Source organism: Excalfactoria chinensis, chromosome Z, assembly GCF_039878825.1.
Source record: "Excalfactoria chinensis isolate bCotChi1 chromosome Z, bCotChi1.hap2, whole genome shotgun sequence".
NCBI classification, from domain to species: Eukaryota; Metazoa; Chordata; class Aves; order Galliformes; family Phasianidae; genus Excalfactoria; species Excalfactoria chinensis.
The window spans coordinates 33,391,409-33,412,097 of record NC_092857.1 but is presented as its reverse complement, the minus strand read 5'-3'; the positions used below and the strand labels follow the sequence as shown (position 1 = coordinate 33,412,097).

General features: G+C 39.7%; 1 protein-coding gene across 3 annotated transcripts in view; it reads left to right on the top strand.

The window, feature by feature from the left end:
• APBA1 (amyloid beta precursor protein binding family A member 1) overlaps window positions 1-20,689 on the top strand; it is a 75,104-nt gene that overhangs the window by 24,574 nt on the left and 29,841 nt on the right. For all 3 annotated transcript variants that reach the window (XM_072359254.1, XM_072359255.1, XM_072359253.1), the window contains exon 2: window positions 17,476-18,680. In XM_072359254.1, coding sequence (XP_072215355.1) covers window positions 17,529-18,680 — 1,152 coding nt within the window. In that variant the 5' untranslated portion in view covers window positions 17,476-17,528. The remainder of the gene's footprint in view (window positions 1-17,475; window positions 18,681-20,689) is intronic.

Here is a 20,689-nt window from a genome sequence, read left to right as displayed (position 1 = left end):
GCCACCTGTGTCCCTGACTGCTTCAGCAATCTTCTGGAAACGAAACATTTCTGATATGTTACAGCCCTATCTGGGAATGTCTTTACTGCAGTATGACCAGGCAGCATAGGGATGGAGATGCTTCTCTTGAAACCGTGTGGGATTGAAGCTTCCTAAAATGCTTTAGAAAGTCAAGCAGTAACATTCATGTAGTTACTTCCCAAAATGTTTGTGGTCTTCAGCTGTATTTCAGAGCATTACTGAATTCAAGATTATCTTATGTTCTCAGTCTGTTTTCTCCAGTTTAATTAGATTTGCTGCAGTTTCTCTACTGGTTTAAATTGCAGAGACGTGAGACATGTTTCAGCAAAGAGATCTTTGCAGACAGGATCATATGCAATCACATGCAGGAACCTCAGCCACTGCTGCACTGTGGGCTCCTCCATGGCTGCACATGGAGCTTTCCTGTGGTAGAAGGGTAGGAGCAGGAAATTTGGGAAAGGTAATTCACATGGAGTTTGCACATGCTCCTTCAGTATCTTCATCATATTGCTTATGTTTCTGATTGGTTGTGTCCTTTAATCCAGCTGATGCTGCAGGTGTTGGTCTGAGCAAGAGGTTTTTGTGTCCAGGCTGGTATAGGAAGAACTTTCAACAGAGACTTATAGAATTAGTTTTGGAGTGGGGGACGGAAGTGAAATAACACATTTCTACTTTTCTTTAGTCTTCTGAAGGATTCAGAATATTGTGGGCAAAATGAGCAGGAAAAGATGAAAGCCACAGCTGCGTTTTCTAGAATGGGTCTCAGTTGTGGAAGACCTGGGCTGTGATGTTATGGAGCTTGACACTGGTGAGGCTGACCTCTCTGGCCATGTGGTGAATGTATATGGAAGGGCTTTGGCTGCAATTTGGAGGGCTTGCAGCCAGTAGGGCTGTCATGTCACTGCTTGGAGTCCTTTGGCTGTGGTGTTTTGCAGTCACTTAAATTGTGTTCTCCAGCAGTTCCCTCATGTTCATCTTCCTTCAGTTTGTTTCTGACATTTTGTTAATGCATGGGTTATTGATTTCAGCTTGTTAACTGCATAATCTGCTGTACCTTGGAATGATCTGATACATTTCTTGGTTTTTTTTCCCCCTTCTTTCTTGTTTTATGTAATATCCAGATTTCCTGGATGAGCCCTTTAAAATGTTTGTCTGCATGTTGTTACTCACACAGGCTGCAAATGAAATCCATATTTCAGCTTCTTAACATATTTGCTTACCTGAATTGTGATCTGTATTGTTATTCCCTAACCACGTACAATAACATAATAAAAATTATTAATTGTATTTTTTCTAAACCTCAAGGAAGGAAACGTGTTTTCTGCCCCATTGTTTTCCAGTTCATAAAGCAGTTGTTTTCCTGTCACTAGAGTTTTCCTTTGTTCATTTTTGCTGTTCAATTTTTGGTTTTTGGATTTCATTAGACTTATCTAATGTTTGTGTGAGATTCATTGTGCTTTGTGCATGCAGTGCAATGCTGGTGTTTGTTCCAGTGTGCTTGGAGGTTTATGCGGAGTTGGGAACCTTGCTGCGGTGTCATTAATGCTGTACTTGATAAAAGAATTGAGGGCATAGTTTTTCTGCCCAGTTTTCCTTTTTTTTTTTTTTTGCTTTCAGTGTTTCCATTTACAGTTGAATGCTGTCCCCTTGAGAGAATAATCAGTCTACTGTGTGCAAATTTGCCTTCTTCTCCATGACTTCGCACATCAATATAAGTGTGATTAAGAATTTTGCTGCTAGCTTCCAGACTCTTTAACTTGATGCTTAATATTTGTTTTATACTCTCTAGTATCATGTCCAGGGATGCAATAATGTTTTGCTAGACTTTCAAGACTAATTTGAGCTGTACAAGTAAAGGCTTATTTTGCCCTTTGGTTTTTCTGTAGCGTGCTCTTAAGAGGAATGTTTTGTGTGCTTGCCTCTGCACTGGAGCTTGGAGGTAGTGTGTTTCATAGGTTTGCGGCTCTGAGTAGTTTACAGTTATATTATTTGGGCTCACAAAGACATGCCCAAAGAGCAGAATGGCAAGGCATCGTGAGATTCCTTCCCTTGTGGATTTAGAGCTCTTGTGATGCTGGAGTTTGTCCCTCTGTTTCATCTTTGCTCCAGGAAACACCAAGCTGGAACATTTGCAGGAAAATCTGAAAGGTTTGTTCCCTTCTAAGTAGAACTACTTTAAGGGAGTCAGGACGTTACATCATTTGATCCATTCCTGCCCTCTGATCTGTGATGTCCTGCAGCTCTTCCTTTGTGTGATTTGTCACTCATTTGATTAAAATAACCTTCTCATGATGTGTTGACTGTGCCATACAAAATTCAAGTGCTTACTCTACGTAGGTTGCTCTGAAAGTAAATGCCTCCTAATTATTTCCATGGAAACTACAACACATACAAAGAGCACAATTTGATACAAAGAATACTATTTGATAGAGCAAATTCTGTTTTTCAGTGTTTTCAACTACTCAGTTGAAATGTACATACACTGCATCAAGTGAATGTAAAAGGGTGCCATTTTTTCTGTATGGGGGAATTCAATTCCACGCCTTTGGTTCACCTGCAATTCCATGTCAGACAGCTTTTTGTCAGAGTGCCCCTCTACTGCAGCCTGTCACCCAGCAACAACACACAACAATATTTGTGGGAAGGTTCAACCTCTGTTACCATACCATCAGCATCTGTCTTTGATACTGTGGACCAAGGTAATAAAATAGGAAGTATTGCTGTTGGAGCAGCCCTTGTAATTTGGATTGTTCGTTTAGCTTCCAGCCTCATCTAAGGTTTGCATGTGTTCGCTTCAGTTACCATAGATTTGTGATCCACTGCTTATCCCTTTTGGGGGTGATAATCTCTTACAATACGTGAAGCAGTTGTAATTTAGATATTTGAGCAAAATCCCATGATTCAAAATAGCTGAATGTTAGTTAGCAAGTCAAAGACTAAGAAATTCAGTTTATTGTGGAACAGATCATTTTCTCTAACTGAAGATAATTCTGAAAAGGAAGTAGGCTCACATTTTGGCATTGATTTTTTTTCCCCCAACCAACTGATTCATTAAACAAGCTACGTAAGAATGTTCTTTATTTGCAATAGTAATTTGTAGGTGCTGGCAGAAGTTGCATGAAAATCTGTAGTTGTCTGTTCCTAATCTGAATACAATTTCACGTCTTCTCCATTTTTCCTGAAAAAGATGTATATACTTAATAGTCCCTATGTAATGCAGCTCACTATAAAAAATACAGTTTCAGTGTCTGAAGAAGGGTGCTAAGAGGATTTTTATCTGAGATAAAAATGTAGAATTGTGATCTTTCATCTTTTAGGCTAGTTTTAACTTTTTTTTAGTGTTCCCGTATGTATCAAATAGCACAGGTGCTTGACCTGTGGACAGTGTTAGCTTGTTCATATTGCTTGATGACATGCTACCATAATCCTTGCTGATAATAAGTAAGATCTGTTCAGCTAAAAAGCTATCTTTGTTGGTTTCTTAACACTGTGTATAAAAAAAAGGATTCTCACAATACTTGAAAAAAGTAAATGCTATTAAAAGAAGACATGCACCTTTGGTAAACTGGCTGTAATGCTGAAAGGAAAATACCAGCATTATCCCTAACCTGCTTCACAGACAAGTCTTTTCTACTTTTTTGATCTTTCATAAAGGTCCTTTGGAGATCTTGAGTGGAAAAAAAGTGTTTTACTTTTAAGCATTCATCTAATGCTGTATTTTCTCTTTTGCAAGACTGTGGTCTTTTTGATATCCTGTTTGATTGCTTTGTGTGCGAAGTGGTAGGAATTTCACCTGAAGTGAAATCTTGGGAAATGTGAAAGAAGTGAAATACCATTGGAGCCTGTCTAGCGGCAGAAGGTACTTGGGAACAGTAAGAGAGAAAAGTTTAAGTTCACAGGAAAGCTTTATGTTGTGTGAAACATTTTTTTCCAGTTCCTCAGTGATTGTTAAACCAGAAAAAGGCTGACAGATAAAATAATTTTAGAGCAGTTTTGTGTGGAGGTGTTTTTTTCTAATGGTTATATATGACAAATTGATTCAGTGTTGTGTGACTGTCAGTGCTCCATAATTTTGCCTAACGTGGTATGCCAGTGTGGAAGTGATGGAGCAGTTGGGATGGTTGGTATTGCTGTGGGGTGGTCTTGCTTTGTTTTTTGAGAATTCCACCAAGGCTGCTCTGAAAGCCATAATTTGGGATTTGTGCAGTTGTGAAGTCATTAGACTGTGCTGCAGCCTCATCTTGCCAACAAAATTAGTCATTTTATTTTATTGGTCTGTCAGAGTAGTGACAGAGTACGCTTTGGAGCCTGTAAACACATACATAGAGTTGCTGTAGAGTTATAGGATGCAAATATGTGGCCTATATTATTGGAGGTCATGCAAGATGGTTTTGATCTCAGAACAGTCTGTGTGTGTGTATGCAGATTAGTGCCCATCTTGCAGATGAGAGTGTGAGACACTTTACTCAGAGGACATTTATTCAGTTAAGTGGTGAAATTGCCTCCTTAACCATAACAGAAGAGGTGCACTGCTACACTGTCAGTAATGATAATTGAAGTGTTACACTCAGGCACACTGATAGCTAAAAGAAGATTTTCCTAATAGGTTCTTTGATTGTGGTTACATTAGCGTTGCAGTCTTAGGACTAGAAATACTGGATGGTACAGAGTTTCACTTAACGGTTCTGATCCAAAGTCAGTCACAAATCTGTTTCAACTGAATTAGGCTATTGTGATTCCTTGAATATTTTCAGTGCCACCAGATAAATCTTAGCCAATGTTCAGTGATCCCAGAAGATGAAATCCACAATACATTCAGGATTAAAAGATGAATTTCTAAGTACGTTTTTAAAAAGTTAGGAAGGTAGGTCATGCTTGACCCACCTATTTCCTTCTGTAACTGGGTGACCAGACTGGTAGATGAGGGAAAGGCTGTTGATGTAGTCTACCTAGGCTTCAGCAAAATATTTGATTCAGTCTCTGACAGTATTCTCCTGGGTTAACTGTCTGCCTGGATAGGTATACCCTTCTTTGGGCAAGGAACTGGCTAGAGGGCCATGCCCAGCAGGTAGTAGTTAATGGAGTTAAATCCAGCTGGTGACCCGTTACAAGTGGTGTCCCCCAGCTGTTGGTACTGGGGCCCATCTTGTTTAATATCTTTATTGATGGCCTGGATGAGGAGATTGAATGTACCCTCAGTAAGTTTGCAGATAACACCAAGTTGGGAGGTGGTGTTGATCTACCTAAATTAGGGTGGCCTTTCAGGGAGATCTAGATAAGCTAGATGGCTGGGCTGATGTGAATGGGATGAGGTTCTACAAAGCCAAGTGCCATGTCCTGCACTTTGGCTACAGTAACCCCTTGTAGCACTGTTGGCTTGGGGCTGAGTGGCTGGATGACTGAAGAGGAAAGGGACCTGGGGGTTGATGCTCAGCTGAGCGTGAGCCAGCAGCGTGCCCAGGTGGCCAAGAGAGCCAATGCTATCTTGGCCTGCATTAGAAATAGTGTGGCCAGCAGGAGCAGGGAGGCAGTCATCCCCCTGTACTCAGCTCTGGTGAGGCAGCATCTTGAGTACTGTGTTCAGTTTTGGGTCCCTTACTGCAACAAAGACATTGAGGCACTGGAACTTGTCCAGAGAAGGGCAATGAAACTTATGAGGGGTCTGGAGCACAAGTCTTATGAGGAGCAGCTGAGGGAGCTGGAGAAGAGGAGGCTCAGGGGAGACCTCACTGCACTCTACAGCTTCCTGTAGGGAGGCTGTGATGAGGAGGGGCTTGGCCTCTTCTCCCAGGCAACAAACAGGACCCCAGGAAATGGCCGCAAATGTACCTGAGGAGGTTTAGGTAAGACATGAGAAAGGATGTTTTTCTCTCAGAGAGTGGTCAGGCACTGGAATGGCTGCCCAGGGAGGTGGTGGAGTCACTGTCCCTGGCAGTGTTCAAGAGGTGTCTGGATGAGGAGCTATGAGGTATGATTTAATAGCTTGTGGTAGCAGTGATGAGAGGAGGATGGTTGGACTGGATGATCCTGTAAGTCCTTTCCAACCTTGTGATTCTATGAAGTTATGTACCTGTCTTTCCCCTTTCTTCTTCAACTACTATTTTTTCTTCACAACATACATAGTTTTATGTTGATTCTTCATGTATTTTTGAAACATTTTTTAAAGGGGAAACATGTTGGTATGCATGCAAAGAAAATGAAAATAATCACATAAATAATAATAAAAAAAAATCCCTGAATCTCAGTTCTTCTTTCAAAAGTGTGGAGTCCAAACACTAATGTGGAGTGTAAAGAAATATTTAAATTCAAGAATAATAATAAAAAAAAAAAGTCACTGGCAAAGTTTTGAAACTGGATGCCAGGTCTTCAGCTATAATACTTGTATCTACATGAGTTGCAGAAAGACTTTCATTTGAAGCAATTCTTGCCTTGTTAATTTACCTTGCATGTAACATGCCACTTCTTTTCCACTGGCCCTTCACCCTACCCTTCCCCTCTTAGTTCCTCTAAGAAACATCCTGATCCCGTGCATGTTACTTTTCAGGCTCATATTTACTCATATGAACAGGCGTCTTACGAAGACACATGCTGAATTTGCAGGTAAAGTCAGTTCCAGGGTTTTATCTATAAGAGTTTTCACAGTAATAGACATGTATACAGGACATTGTGGAAGAATTCTTATCTGCAAGATCATTGAATAACCAAAACAGGTTGCCCAGATAGGTGCTGGATTTTTCTGTTAATAGACAGTTTCAGATTTTGGCCAGAAAAAGTGTCAGCCAACCTAGGAGCAAAGGACCTATTGTGTGATCTTCATGCCTGATCTACAACATGAAGTTTTTGGTGTGTGGAGACCAAAAAAAGTTGGCCTTTAGAAGTGTACTTCAGGGACAAACTAATACATGAATCCAGGCTTACCCTGAGCAACTCTCTCTGACAAGCATGGATGGCAATCTGTTCATCCTTGCAAACTGCAGATTTCTTTTTTCTTTTTTTCTTTTTTTTTTTTTTTTTTTCCCATTCTCTTCGTGTTCCTTTTTTTCTCTTTTTTTCCCAGATATTTTTTCCCCCCTCAAGTTGATGAGAGACACAAATTCAGAGGCTTTCAGAATAGGCAAAATCTTGTTGCAGAGCTGAAAGGGCAAACAGACTTTTTTTTTGTTCTTTTTTTTTCCCAGTGCTGACTGTGATTCATTAACATTGTGCCTTCTGGAGTCAAGTTTGTGAAACATTGCTTATATTTGCAGAGCTTTACTTTTAATTCCAGACCTTGGTATTTGAGCTCAGGATCTGCACAAGTAACCAGACTGGCATGTCTTTTAATGCTAGTGAAATACCACTGGAGAATAATGGCATTTAAGCTTGGATGTCAGAAGAGAAAGATGGGATTCTAGGAGGGATGGTCCTCCACTGAAAAGGAATAAAAGGATAATGCAGAAAAAGTTTAAATCCCTGATACTGTAGAATCCGTCTTACCCGTGTCTCATGGAACATTTAAAGTGCATCATGCTCTCTCTTTATAAAACATAATAAAGCCAAACAGTGAGGACTTACTTGCCTGGAAAGAAATGGTCATGTTTTTGTACATTTTCTTTCTAATAACTCCTGTCAATTAGCAAAAGGAGCCATTGACTCCCATGCTGTCTGCAGCATGAATGGTTGAATACCTCATTTTAGGCTAGCACTTTTCCTCCTGTAAGCTTACCCACATGAAATGTTTGCATTAGTATTGCGCTTTTTAATTGCTACTTTGCTATAATTGCAGTGTTTGCTTGTCTGAACATTATAAAAAGATTGGGAATCTACCATTGATGTATTTTCAATGCGTTTATTTTTCTACTAAAGTCTAACTAAGAAGTCTAACTAAATCTCTAAGGAGAAGACAAAGTAATGTATTTTCACAGAAATGTGAGGCACCTGAAGCTTGAGGTAGTTTTTATTTGGGAGGGAGTCAAAAGCACTGGGCAAGAGGGGGGAGCAGTAATTAGAAAGGAAGACGACTGCTACCTTACCTGTGTTTAGAAAATGTCTCATTTGTGTTCTGTCTCCCTTATGACTCTGATATTCTATCCTTTTTTCCCATTGTCACATGTATTGCTTGACGTGACTTGTTGGAAGTTCTGGCTGTAAACTTTGCATATGGAAGTGTATTTGGGTAAAAGTCCTCAATTATTTATTTATTTATTCTATATAATGGTGTTCTGGTAAGCTTGTTTCCTTAGTAGATGTAAAGCTTACCACATTCCTCACTTTCTATTTTTGACATAATATATCTGGTTTGGATTTCCTTGATCTGGCAATACTGTGTGATCTGGTTAAGTTGATTAGCATCACCTGGCTTATTTTTTTTTCCTTCACCTGAGTAGTTCAGGCAGCTGCAGCGAAGCAGTGTCCTCCTTCCCACGCTACCATGAATCTGCCTTGCTGAGATGGTGCCTGCTTGCTGTGAAATGTATCTGAGGACTAGCTGAGGCCAGTGTAATTACTAAGACTCTTCAGGTTCTGTTCTGAGCTGCAGATGTGGAAAAATGCCAGCCTTCATTAGGGTTTAATTATGTCTGGGAACACATTTAATGTGTAGTTGCCTTGGGGCAGCTAGTTCTACTAAAAGAAATGTGCAGAAAGTAGGCTTCAGTCAAGGTCTTCCCTCGTGTGAGGGAATAAGATCCATCTTGGTACCCACCTTTGGGACAGGTGACCTTTCTCACATCAGCCCTGGGGAGGAGCACAGGGGCATAGCTTCCTGAGTCACTGGAGGTGCAGAAGTTGTTCCTATGTCAGACAAGATGAAAATCGCCTTAGGGTGGCCTGGGACATCTTTAGTGGTGCTGGTCAAATGCAGGTAGGTTCTGGTCTAGTCAGATCAGCATCCAGCAGCTAAAAATCTTGTATGTGATACCTTGTGGTACGTTTGCTCTGGTGCTGAGAAGTCATCACAGCATTTCAATAAGCTTGTAGCAGTAGAAGGCACAAGTGTGTAATGTCCAGTTTGGCCATTTTTTTTTCTCTAATAGCTTGGGTCATAAATGGATGGCATCCTTCCAAGAGGTATTTAAGAGAGCAGTGAGGCTGCCTCTATGGTGTAGCACTGTGAGGGAGCTGTGAATCTGTGAGAAGATGGAAGTGACAGATCAGTTTTCTTTCAAGCCTTTGGAGCTATTCTCTGCAGCTTTGTAGGTCTTTTGTTGATACTGCTTTGTTCCAATTTGTTTTTGTTGGCAGTGGTGGGTTTTGTTTTGTTTTAATGGGGACTAAACCAGCAGTTTATCCTCAGAATAGAAGAAATTTCTGTAACCTATGTAACCTATCCCCACTTTCTCCCCCTTTACTTCTTTGTTGTTGTTCCAGAGTTTTTGTTATTTGTATTTATTTCTTTTTTATTCTTCCCTGTATCTCACATACTGCCCTTTTCAAGCACTTCTAGACAAAGACTTTGCAAACAAACCTGCCACCTTACGTGTAGGTCCAACTGATTTTTTTTTTTTTTAAAAAAAGAGTCATTTTTGAGTCTTATTTTTCTGAGATGAAGGAGGGGACGTACTGTAAAATCTGGTGTTTTCTGGTGTTGCGGTTGCCAGGCAGTGGTACATTTTTATCTCCCTGATGCGTGATGGAAGGTAAGCACATTCTTTATCCCATCTTTCCTACTGGCTTTCAGTTTAACTGAGATACAGCTCCTTTGATAGCTGTGAAATAAAATAGTTGCTTTCCATGAGGGTGTATCATTAGCATGAAACTCTGAGGCAGCTATGAGCTCCGCAGAACAAATCCTTTTATGGATCAGATGATACAGAATCTAAGCAGTTACTGAAGTTTCAGTGGTATTTCCATACCTTTTCGATGAGTCTTGGATTTGGGAAGATAAGAAACAGATTTTTTTGTTACCTCAAGAAGTGTTGCTCTGTTGTCTTGGTAACTGACAGATTTGTTACAGATGCCTTTAAGAAGTAAATAACCTATTGCTTAGCTTTCCTAGAGACTTTTTATTCCCACTACTTTAGCTTTTTTGTTTGATTGAAACAGTCCCTCCTGGGAATACTGTTCTTCATGCTTCTCTCAGCTGAAGGATGTCAATTAGCTAAGGGTCTGGCTGGGTGGGCTTTCCTCTCTGTTATTCCTCTTTGTTCTCAGGAGCCTGAATATTTACTGAAGAACCTTCTCTCAAGTTCTAGTAGATTCTCCTTTTGTTGAAATCATCTCAGTGCTGTCAGAATGTTTCTGTGTACCTGACATAACTTGTGACTTATTCACATTAAAGAATTTTAAAAAATCTGATGTTGAAGTCGCGTTAAAATTTTGCTTTCCACAACAGAATTGATAGGAATCGACTTTCCCCTCACACTGTAATTTCAAGTTATTAAATCAGAAGGACTAAGTGAGTCAGAATTTTTAACAGATGCAGAGCATTTTGAATCTTAATTCTTGTCTGGTATGTTTTCTGTCTCCGTTGCATCACAGAATAGTTATGCATGGTAGATATTTACATCAAGGTTATAACAACAACCAAGAATACAGCTGAATAAGATTGTCTCAACCAGAAAGGTAGGATTAATTCTTTATTTGTGAACAGATAAGGAAAATCCAAGAGTTTATTGGATATCTCAGTTTTAATCTCTTGACACAAGCATGGGCGTACGTACTCACTATGAGGATTGTCATTCTCTGCAGTTTAATGTATCATGTTTGTTAGCTCTGTCCACAGATGCTTTGTACGTACATGATAGGGCATGTAAAAGGATATGGAAAGGATATTGTGCTTGTTAGGTTGATTTGAGGGGCTTTGTGTGTGTGTTTTTTGTTTGTTTTGTTTTTAGCATAAAATGTCCCACGTTTTAAATAGAAATATGTAGTTTTCATTGTTATGAAGCTGTCACTGTTGTGAAGATAACGTCCTTTAATCTCTGAAGAGTTGATGTTTCCCGTTGTGCTCTCTGAGATGGTTCTCCCCTTTTTACACAAAGAAGAAAATACTGTTAATTATGAATAACCATATGCTCAGATTCAGTAAATGTTCATTTTATATAACAGTACCTCTAACAGAGACTGAAATTAGTCTCCCATCCTGCTGTTGATCTTGTGTGTCATTATGCTTTGACACTGTTTATTTACGGCTTTAACTTCTCTTTCTTATTTGGGAATTGATGCAATTAATAACTTAGATTATAAAGCTGTTAATTAAAGATGCAATCCATAGTACAACAGGAAATAAAGAGAGCAATAGCCTGACAGAGTAAGCCACATTTCCTTAGCTTAGCTTTTAGAATAGCACTTTTACTTATGATGCTTTATTGTTATTTTTATGGCTGTTGAGAGCAGTCAGATTTATTCTCTCAACCAATTCCAAACTGGGTTTTGTGATTTTTTTTTTTTTCTCTTAAATCTTTGCTGTACTGTGTATAATCTTTGTACTCCACTGCAGAGGTTGCCTGTGGGTTCTTCGCAACATTTTTCTCCAGTGCTTTTGGGCCTTAATACCAGTTAACCTTTCTCTGGCAGCATATGGATGATTTCATGTATTTCCAGAGTCCTTTGTCTCTGCTTCTCGTTTAAGCAGAACTTCAGTAACAAAAAGTGATAGGAAGAATCTCTTTTATGTGCAGAACACTCTCTCCAGTGCCCTCAAGCTTTACTAGGCCAGTGCTTGAGACCTCTGTTCTTTCTGCTTTGAAGACTCCTGAATAGTGTTCCTTACACAAATTTAAAGTTAAGTTTTGAATAAAATGAGGATTGCAGGAACATGGCGTGGTTGCAGTACTCTGTTACGAGTTGAGCAGAGAATTATGACATTTCCGAACTCTACAAGACAGCTGTGTACAGGCTTCTTTGGCTTTGGTGTCAATTCAAATTAAAAGAGATATGTACGGACTGTTGTAAATGATGTGGAAATTGAAAGCAGAAATCTGAACTAATTCCCAGTATTCAAGGCAATTATACCATTTGGGTCTGCTGCTGACACATATTCATCCTTTCCATCACTAACTTTTATACCCAGAGTAGATCCAAAGTAGATTTAGAAATAGTGGGAAACTGAAATAGAATGTTTTGTGGGCCTTTCAGTCAGTTAGGTGCATGCTACAGTTAAATTCAGTTTGCTGCTGTCCTAGTATGGGTGTTTTGCTTGGTTCCTTGTCGTTCCGTGGGAAGTCCTGGAGTTAAGAACATTTATTGCAATAAATAAGGAAAAAATAACACTTACTAATATCTAAATAATAGTTGTAATTATGTGTCCCCAGTAATTTTTAAGGTTTACTTATATTTCTGCCACAGACTGAAATCTTTTCATGGTTCTGTTCAAGTAGCTGAGTTTTCCTTTAGTCATAAATCTATGGTTTTGCTTTTTTTTTTTTTCCTGTTAAGTTCAACTTCTCATGTGCTTTAAGTTGTGGGGAGACCTGAATGGTAAGTCACTGAGTCTTGTGCCGCAGTGACTGGCATTTGGCTGGCTCTGGTTCTCATTTAGGCAGTGGATTTTGTTAGGTGCCATGGTTACACAGCATGGGCCAGTGTACAACTGTCTTATAATAAGAATACTGCCTTTATTTTTTCCAGGAATCTGCATATTCTTTTAGGCTAGTTGTGATTAGATAAGATTTCTTACTGCAGAAGCTTTTAGTTTTGAAATTTACATAGCTTATTTAAATTAGTAAATGTGACAGGGAAGGAGAGCGCTGAATGCAGCCTCTCCAGCCTTAATAAGTACAGGTTACTTGTTTATTTGTTGATAAGACTAAGACCCATAGGGTAACAAGCAGATATTTACATACATGTGTACTGTAGATATTTCTGCATATAAGATAACTACACTTGCAGCTTTAGCTTTTTCTGTTTCATTGGAATAGTTTGTATTTGGAGGTGGGTATTTTTTGGTGCCTTGTCTTGAGTAAAGATAATGCTCTCCTAATTCCTGTTGTGTTTTTGCAGAGAAACGGTTTGGAAATCATATACAATTGATGCGGATCTTGGTACAGTTTAATATATTGAAGCAACTGGAGATATAAAATAGGTTCAGTATCATAATTTGAATATGAATACTGCACTGAAAACAGATTTTACTACGGCACTGTGACTGACTGAATATTACTCTTTGTATATCTTTTTTTCCCAAGGCTTCCTCTGCTGACTGGAGCGAAACATGCACATGCTACCAACTAACATGGTTCTTGAGGGACTGAGGGAATCATGCTGTATTTAAATAAATATTATTCGTTGTCTTTTGTGAAGACCTGTACTATACAAGTGAAATATCGGTGCTCTGCTGGAGTGGTTTGTGAAATTCCGTAGAGAGCATGCAGGGACAGCTTGCACTCAGTGTGATGACTTTGCAAATCCAGCCCAAGGTCTGTCTGCTTCCATTGTGACTGGGGGTTGTGGATAAATATGTTTAAGGAATAGCTGACTTCTAGCTTAGACAAAACTCTTTCTTTGCTTGCAAGATCACCATGCACGCTAGTTTTTCTCTTGAAAACCTTATGTGAAATAAGAGGAAACTGTTGTTTTTTTATATATGAGAAGACTGATAAAAATGTGTGTGTCCAAATAATCTCTTTCAGCGATACAGACAGAACCAGGTGGGGCCGGGGTGCAACTCAGGGGTGGCACCGGGCACTTGTGGTATGGAGCTGATCTGGGGCAGCCCTTTGTCTGGGCAGCAGTGAGGGGGGGTGGGAGCAGGATGTGGCCCCTCAGCCAGGGAGGGCAGGGGCTGTGCTCACAGAATGAGAGGCTCAGAATGAGCAGGAAGGGAGGGCAGGCTCTGGGGTGGTGGGACTGGAGTCTGCCTCTATGAGGGGAGGCTGCAGAATGGGGCTGGTTCAGCTGGGAGATGGGGCTGCTTTGGGGGCACCCTGCTTTTATGCAGTAAACACTAACAGACATACCTGGAATAAAAAAAAATTGCTTCTGTGCACAAGAAGACATTATACATCTGAATGTATAAAACAAATAATCAAATTGGAATCTTATATTTTTACTTCATTGGAAATTTTTCCTAAACATTAATGTTGGGGTCTTGTAGCGTAGCCTTTGGTGGTGTTTAAATTTTCCTTAATGTAAAGCAGCAAAAGAAAAATCCTCAAGTAGTTTCATCCTGTTGCATGAAAAATATGTGGAGATGTTTAATTTGTCTTTCATACAGGCAGTGAGGTAGTTTAACCTTCAGGAAAGAGCTGGTTGCACTAGTAATCAGCCTCTGATTTCTCTGTTCTGGAGACAGATTCATCCATCAAGTCTTGAGTGCAGAGCTGAGAGTGCTCAGAAAGCACTTTCCTGTGTATGTGTGATTACTGGAGCACAGCTGCTGTTCCAGGCAATTAATGGGAGAGTATAATACATTTCAGATGGGTGCTGTGTCTTTATTTCCCAGGTCAGATGACCTTTCTTGCTTATATTCTCTTCTGTCTATGGCATTTTATTTAGAGTATTGATTTCTGTTTGCCTGTGGGAGATGAAGTGCTCTTGGAAGGCCTAGTGAGAAAAATCAGGAAAACCTCATGTCTACACAAGGAAAGTGCTACTAGGAGTAGAAAAATAATATTTTAGTAGTCTTCAGTTTCTACATATGAAAACAGATTTAGTTAAACATCCATCCTCATATTTAAATCGGTGTTTTAAAGATTGGTTGTTAGACAGCTGAATGGATGTACTTGATTTAGATGCTTCTCATTGAAGATTATTGGGACACTTATTTAGATCCTCAGTTTAAATGCTCCTTTACCGAAGTCCCAATTAAAATGTTTTTTGATTTTTTTTTTATTTTTTTTTTTTTTAAATTTTTTTTCCTAGAGTTAAAAAGTAGAATTTAATTATCAGCGGAAGCACAACCAGAATAGGACCTTCCTTGGTGGAAAGCTTGAAATGAAACAGTTTTCTCATTCCCTCAAAAAGACATAACCTTGTAATTTCAGCATGTGAAATTAGTCTCAGATCATTCATTCATACGTCAAAGAATTTTACTGCGGGAGGATCCATTTTGCATACAGAAAATGTTGAGGCTTTTGGGTGGTTTTTAGAATATTTTGTGTGGTCTGTGATCTCTCTAATTTGTTTCATACAGCTTTATCTGTCCGCAGTGCTATCTGTCCATAGTAAGCTTGAGTGCTGTATTCTTTTATTAGGATTTAGAGAATTGAATCATATGTTTTCAGGTGCTGTTGGAAATTTAGTTGTCCTAAACGTTGTGGCGTCTGGTAGCTTATTTGACTTGTGGTAAAAGTAGTCTTCCTGCAGTTGAATTTCTTCTCTTCTAGCTTACTGTCATTCAATTAAAGGTGTGCCAGGATATGTGTTAAAGACTTCAGACAGTTGGTCATTATCCTTTGTTTCTGCATGACTTCATTTCTTTCTGCAAGTGCTGCCCCTTCTTTGTGAAGGATACTTAGATATGAGTTTGAGTGCAAGATATTTAAACAAAAATAATCCTCTATTCTTACCTATTTCCATGCAAATTAAGAGAAAGGAAATCTTATTCAGGATGAACTTTTCAAGGGACTGTTAAGCATTGGTGTCTTCACTGTTTTTTTACGGGCTTGAAATTGAAAGCTTTTGTTCTTGTTTCCTTAAATAGCAGTTTCTTGTTCTGTGTTGGGGGCAGAGGAATGCTTGGTTTGGTAGTTTTGACACACATCTGCCCATTCTTTCCAGCAAACCTTACATGCAGAAGACCTTGCCTTGTCATTGAAAGTTCCTTACCTGGATATCTTCTTTGGTGGGCAAAGCTAACTGAGTTTCCTCTTAGTTATTTTGAAAGCGGATTAATTTGTACAGAAAATCTTTACCTGTTCAATTCATGTGATACATTAACTATTACTTTGAAAATGCAATTTTGATATTGACATGCTATACATTTTCCTCCCTTGTGAAGGAGATAAAAAGTCAAGTTTTAGAGCTGAAACACAGTGTGCCAGGTTTGCAAGAAATATGTACAGATTGTTTCTGAAAATGAGATTAGTCTGGAACGAGGGCAGTGTTATATTTTGCTCCCTTCCTTATTTATGTAAGAATTCTTAAGTTTTAGACTGAAACAGTAGGTGTGGCAAAGACAAGACAAGGAGGAGTGTTTGCTCATCTGGAAGCTGATCCCATTAGATTTCCCCTGGGGCTGTAGTGCAAGTAGCTCCCATCTTGCCTTCCCTGCCTGTCAGATTGTCTGACAGAGGGCAGCTGGATTTGCTGTTGTTTTCTCATCGGTATTTCCAATGCTCTGTTTCATGGAGCTTGTTTATTCAGCAATTTGTCATCATAACCTTTCTGTCTGTACTCAGGGGATTTACTTTGACTTCTACTTTACAAGATTCTAATTTTTTATTTAGTATTTGATGCGTAGTTTTATAGATCTTTGAAGTTTAAAGTATTCCAACAGATTGCTTTTCTCCTAATGCATATCAATAAAACACAGGCTGAAGTCGTATTTTAACTGCAGACGTACAGTTTAATTTAGAATTCCAAAGATGTCCTTTTCGCGACACTGCATTTTAAAATGTAGGGTGAGGTTCAGAATAGCTGAAGCTATTACATGCAGATGAAACCTTCTGAGGTAGATAAGCCTGCTTGCTCTAAGCAACTCTCATAATTTAATCTGTATTCTTGCAGGTTTTTCCTGTTTCTATGGCCTTTATTATTGGCAGACATGTCTAGTATTTGTATCATCTTTTGAAGCTTTTAATCAGTCAGCAAGGCTAACATGCCTTGCTAGTCTCGATGTGGTCATGATTATGAGAATCAGTAATGCTGCTTCACCTTACTGTAAAGATGTTTGGTGCAGGAATCATCCATCTTAGATGATTTTAGATAGATTCCATGAAGATATCTATAGTGAATCTAGCTGTCATATGCTTCCCTATGAAAAGAAACCGGTTACTTCAGATGCATGCTGGGACTTCCTTTTTATCTCTGCTGAACTCAAAAGTGCATAGGGTGATCAGCTCAGCTAGAGATACCCCATTAGAGAAATGTGGTCTGCATAGGTGTCATGTATCTTAGCAATTGCAACCTGTAGTGATAGGACTAAATCTGTCATTTTACATTACTGCATCCTTCCTTTGTGCAGAGATAGTGAGCTATAGGTAAAGTGATGGGATATTTCTGTCATACCTCTACAATGTGCCCCTGGCACTGTTAGTTTTTCTAACGCATGCCTTTCAATGTCACTTAAATGCCAAAGCAGTCCATAGAAGGACCTCCAGTAAGCTGCTTGGATGATTCTTCCACAGAATTTGTTGATAAAAGTGAGAGCTGCACTACCCAAGAGAATCGTGGTTTGTTTGTGCTGTTGGAGCGTATTCCTACAGGAGATGGTACTGTAGTACTGGCCGTCCTCTGACTTCATAGCCGATGGAATCGGAGGTTTATCTGCTGGGAATGGAAGGGTGCCTTTTGTTGCTTGTGTTCATTGGCACTGCTTTTTCTAAGAGTAACTTCATACCTGTTTTTTGGTGTTTTTTTTTTTCTCCTTTCCAGCTGTGATTGACAAAATGTCAACAGAGTAAGTGACCTACCCACCAGAACTTGCCATGAATCATTTGGTTGGACCGCCTGATGGGGAGGTAAGTGAAGAGCCAGCAAATGGAGCAGTGAATGAGTCAGTGGAGGCTGACCTGGAGCACTCAGAGGTGGAAGAGGAGCAGCGATATGCAACTCACTATCCAAGGCATACAAACAGCAGCCAAGGGGGCCTGTCTGGGCAGGAGGAGGAAGGGATGTTGGCTCGGTCAGCCAGCACTGAGAGTGGCTTCCACAATCATACAGATACTGCAGAAGGGGATGTGATAGCCACAGTGGAGGATAGTTACGACACAGAGAGAGTTCAGGAAAATGAAGATGAGAGTGCATATGCAGTGCAGTATAGGCCTGAGTCTGAGGAATACACCGAGAATGCTGAGGCTGAGCATGGCGAAGCCATTCATAACAGAACGCTGCCCAATCACTTACACTTCCATTCCATCGAACACGAGGAAGCCATGAACGCAGCCTACTCAGGTTACGTCTACACACATCGACTATTCCACCGAGGGGAGGATGAGCAGTATGCTGAGCCTTACGCTGACTATGGACTGCAGGAGCATGTGTATGAGGAGATAGGGGATACACCAGACCTTGATGCTAGGGAGGGGATCCAGCTGTATGAGCGGGAGAGGGAGGAAGCTGACAATTACCGCAAGGAGGCCCTTGGTGCCCGCCTTCACCATTATGATGAGCGGTCTGATGGAGAGTCTGACAGCCCGGAAAAGGAGGCAGAGTTTGCACCCTACCCAAGAATGGATAGCTATGAACAAGAGGAGGACATTGATCAGATTGTGGCAGAGGTGAAGCAGAGCATGAGCTCCCAGAGCTTGGACAAGGCAGCTGAAGACATGCCAGAAGCTGAGCAGAGTTTGGAGCACGCTCATGCTTTTGCTGGTGGGGGGCATGAAAGCAATGGCCAGCTCCCACCTGGCTCTCAAGTTACATCCAGCTCTGGAGAAACTGTGCAGAGGTACAGCAAGGAAAAGCGAGATGCTATTTCACTGGCCATTAAGGATATTAAAGAGGCTATTGAGGAAGTGAAGACAAGAACCATCCGTTCTCCTTATACTCCCGATGAACCGAAGGAGCCTATCTGGGTGATGCGGCAGGACATCAGCCCAACCAGGGATTCTGACGACCAGAGGCCACTAGATGGAGATGTGAGTACACAAAACTTTCAGTTCAGTTATGTATTTCTTTAAGTGGTAGCATACATTGCAATGAGAGAGAGTGAGAGAGGGTAGACTTTGTTCATGTTCTGTGATATACTCTTCAGTAAATTATGTGGTGCTTTCCCTATTTTAAAATCTGTAGTCTAGAGGGCTTGTAAGAGGTAAACGTGTATGTATGAGTGTTGTAAGTGGACCAAAATTTTCTTGTTAAAACACTGCTGAACCCAGTTAAGCTATTAACTGATTTGACACGCAAAGTTCTTCACTTTTTTTTCTCCTGAGGCAAATGCTTTTCTGTTTTGCTTTGCCACGAGATATTTACAGTAGCTGCTGAACAGTGTCTTGTATAATTTAGCATTTTGTTTTCCTGTTAATTCTAGTTTTCTAAGTCTCAATAGCAATATTAAGTTCCATCAAAAATATGTAAATTTTATATATGATGATGTCATGTATCCAGATCCCTGAAAAGAATGGCCACCTGCATTCAATAGAAATGTGCTTTGATCTTCAGTATATTAACATTGTAAAATGTATTTGATCTCCATCAGAGTAAGTACCATTATTGAGATACACAGCATGAACGTGCTCTAATTCTTTTCTTCTGGCATGAGGCTTAACTTGAATCAGAATTAGTTTGAAGTCTGTGGTTCCAGCTGCTAATATAATAATATTAACTTAAAAATTTATGGGTTTTCTGTATTTCTAATAAAATAAACTCATAAACAAGTATTAACTGTGTTAAATTTATGCCTGATGTGAAAATAGTTGGGATACTAAACCTACCAGGCAGAAACAGTTTTGGAGGCAGTCCAGTGCCATTGCTCCAAGGATAGCTGCACTGCACTGCAAACATCTGCTCCATCCTTTTTATTGCTGTGGAATCTTCTTTCTTTTTCTGTTGTTTTGGAAGAACGTTCTGTGTATTTTTTGGCCTTCTAAACTAAACTTCTCTAAAGTTCTAGGAATGTGTCAGAATTATCCAGAACACCTCAGCATCTGCAAAGAGAATTCAGTTGGTGAGGAAACATCACACGCCATGTTGATATACTACATGCTTCTGTTTTTTGGGGTTTTTTTGTTTGTTCAGTTTTGTTGTTGTTGTTTTAACTTGTTTTCCATACTATGAACAGTAGTTTTCTGCAAATGGGAAGATGTTTTTGGAGTTTGGGTTTGGAGCTGCTGAACAAATATGCAAGCTAGCAAAGTGAAGCAAAGTTTCAGGTTTTATTTTTGTTTGAAAGCTGTTAGAAACACACAGTGATGAGTGTGCTTGAGTTTGGTTTTGTTTCTTCACAGTTTCACTGAAATTTTTAATGAAACCAAAATAAATAATACTGCAAAAACTATTCCTACTATTTTTTTTTTATTTTTTAATTTTTTTTTTACATTAGGTCAGTTACAGAATTGATGAGCAGCCTTTTGAAGGCTGAAGGAACGTTCTCAGAGTGTTCTGTAAAAGAGAACAAATATATGAAATTTCCAAAATCTTCTGTTAATTCTCTGCTGTTGTTTGTATATGGATGACATTGCTCTTTGGCTGTGCATTTTGATCATTGGACTGTGCCCCCTTTTTCTGGGAGGGCTGGAGAATGTTCTGGTGGTTCCTGACTGTCAGATTGTAACACCCAATGTGAGTGATACTCTCAGCATGACTAAGCTGTGGATCCATGGAGAGTCCTTTCTGAGGGTGTGCTTGCTGGTCTCTGAAGTATTTTGCAGAATTTGATTTTCTAAGGTATTCTGGTAGGACTCAGCCTGGTCTGTTCATACAGTAGTCAAAGAGACTTCCATCAATCTCCCTCAATATTGATATCCATATTGAAGTACTTTGGTGTTTCAGTTTTGCACCAATTCAGTAATTTTCATTGCCTGTCAGGTAAGAACCTGTCTGAGATTTTAACTTCCAGCTACAATTAAAACTGTGGTGTATAGTGATGTTAAGTATAGCTCTGTGCTGAGTTAAATGGTGGCTGTAGATGTACAGACAGTCTATGCTC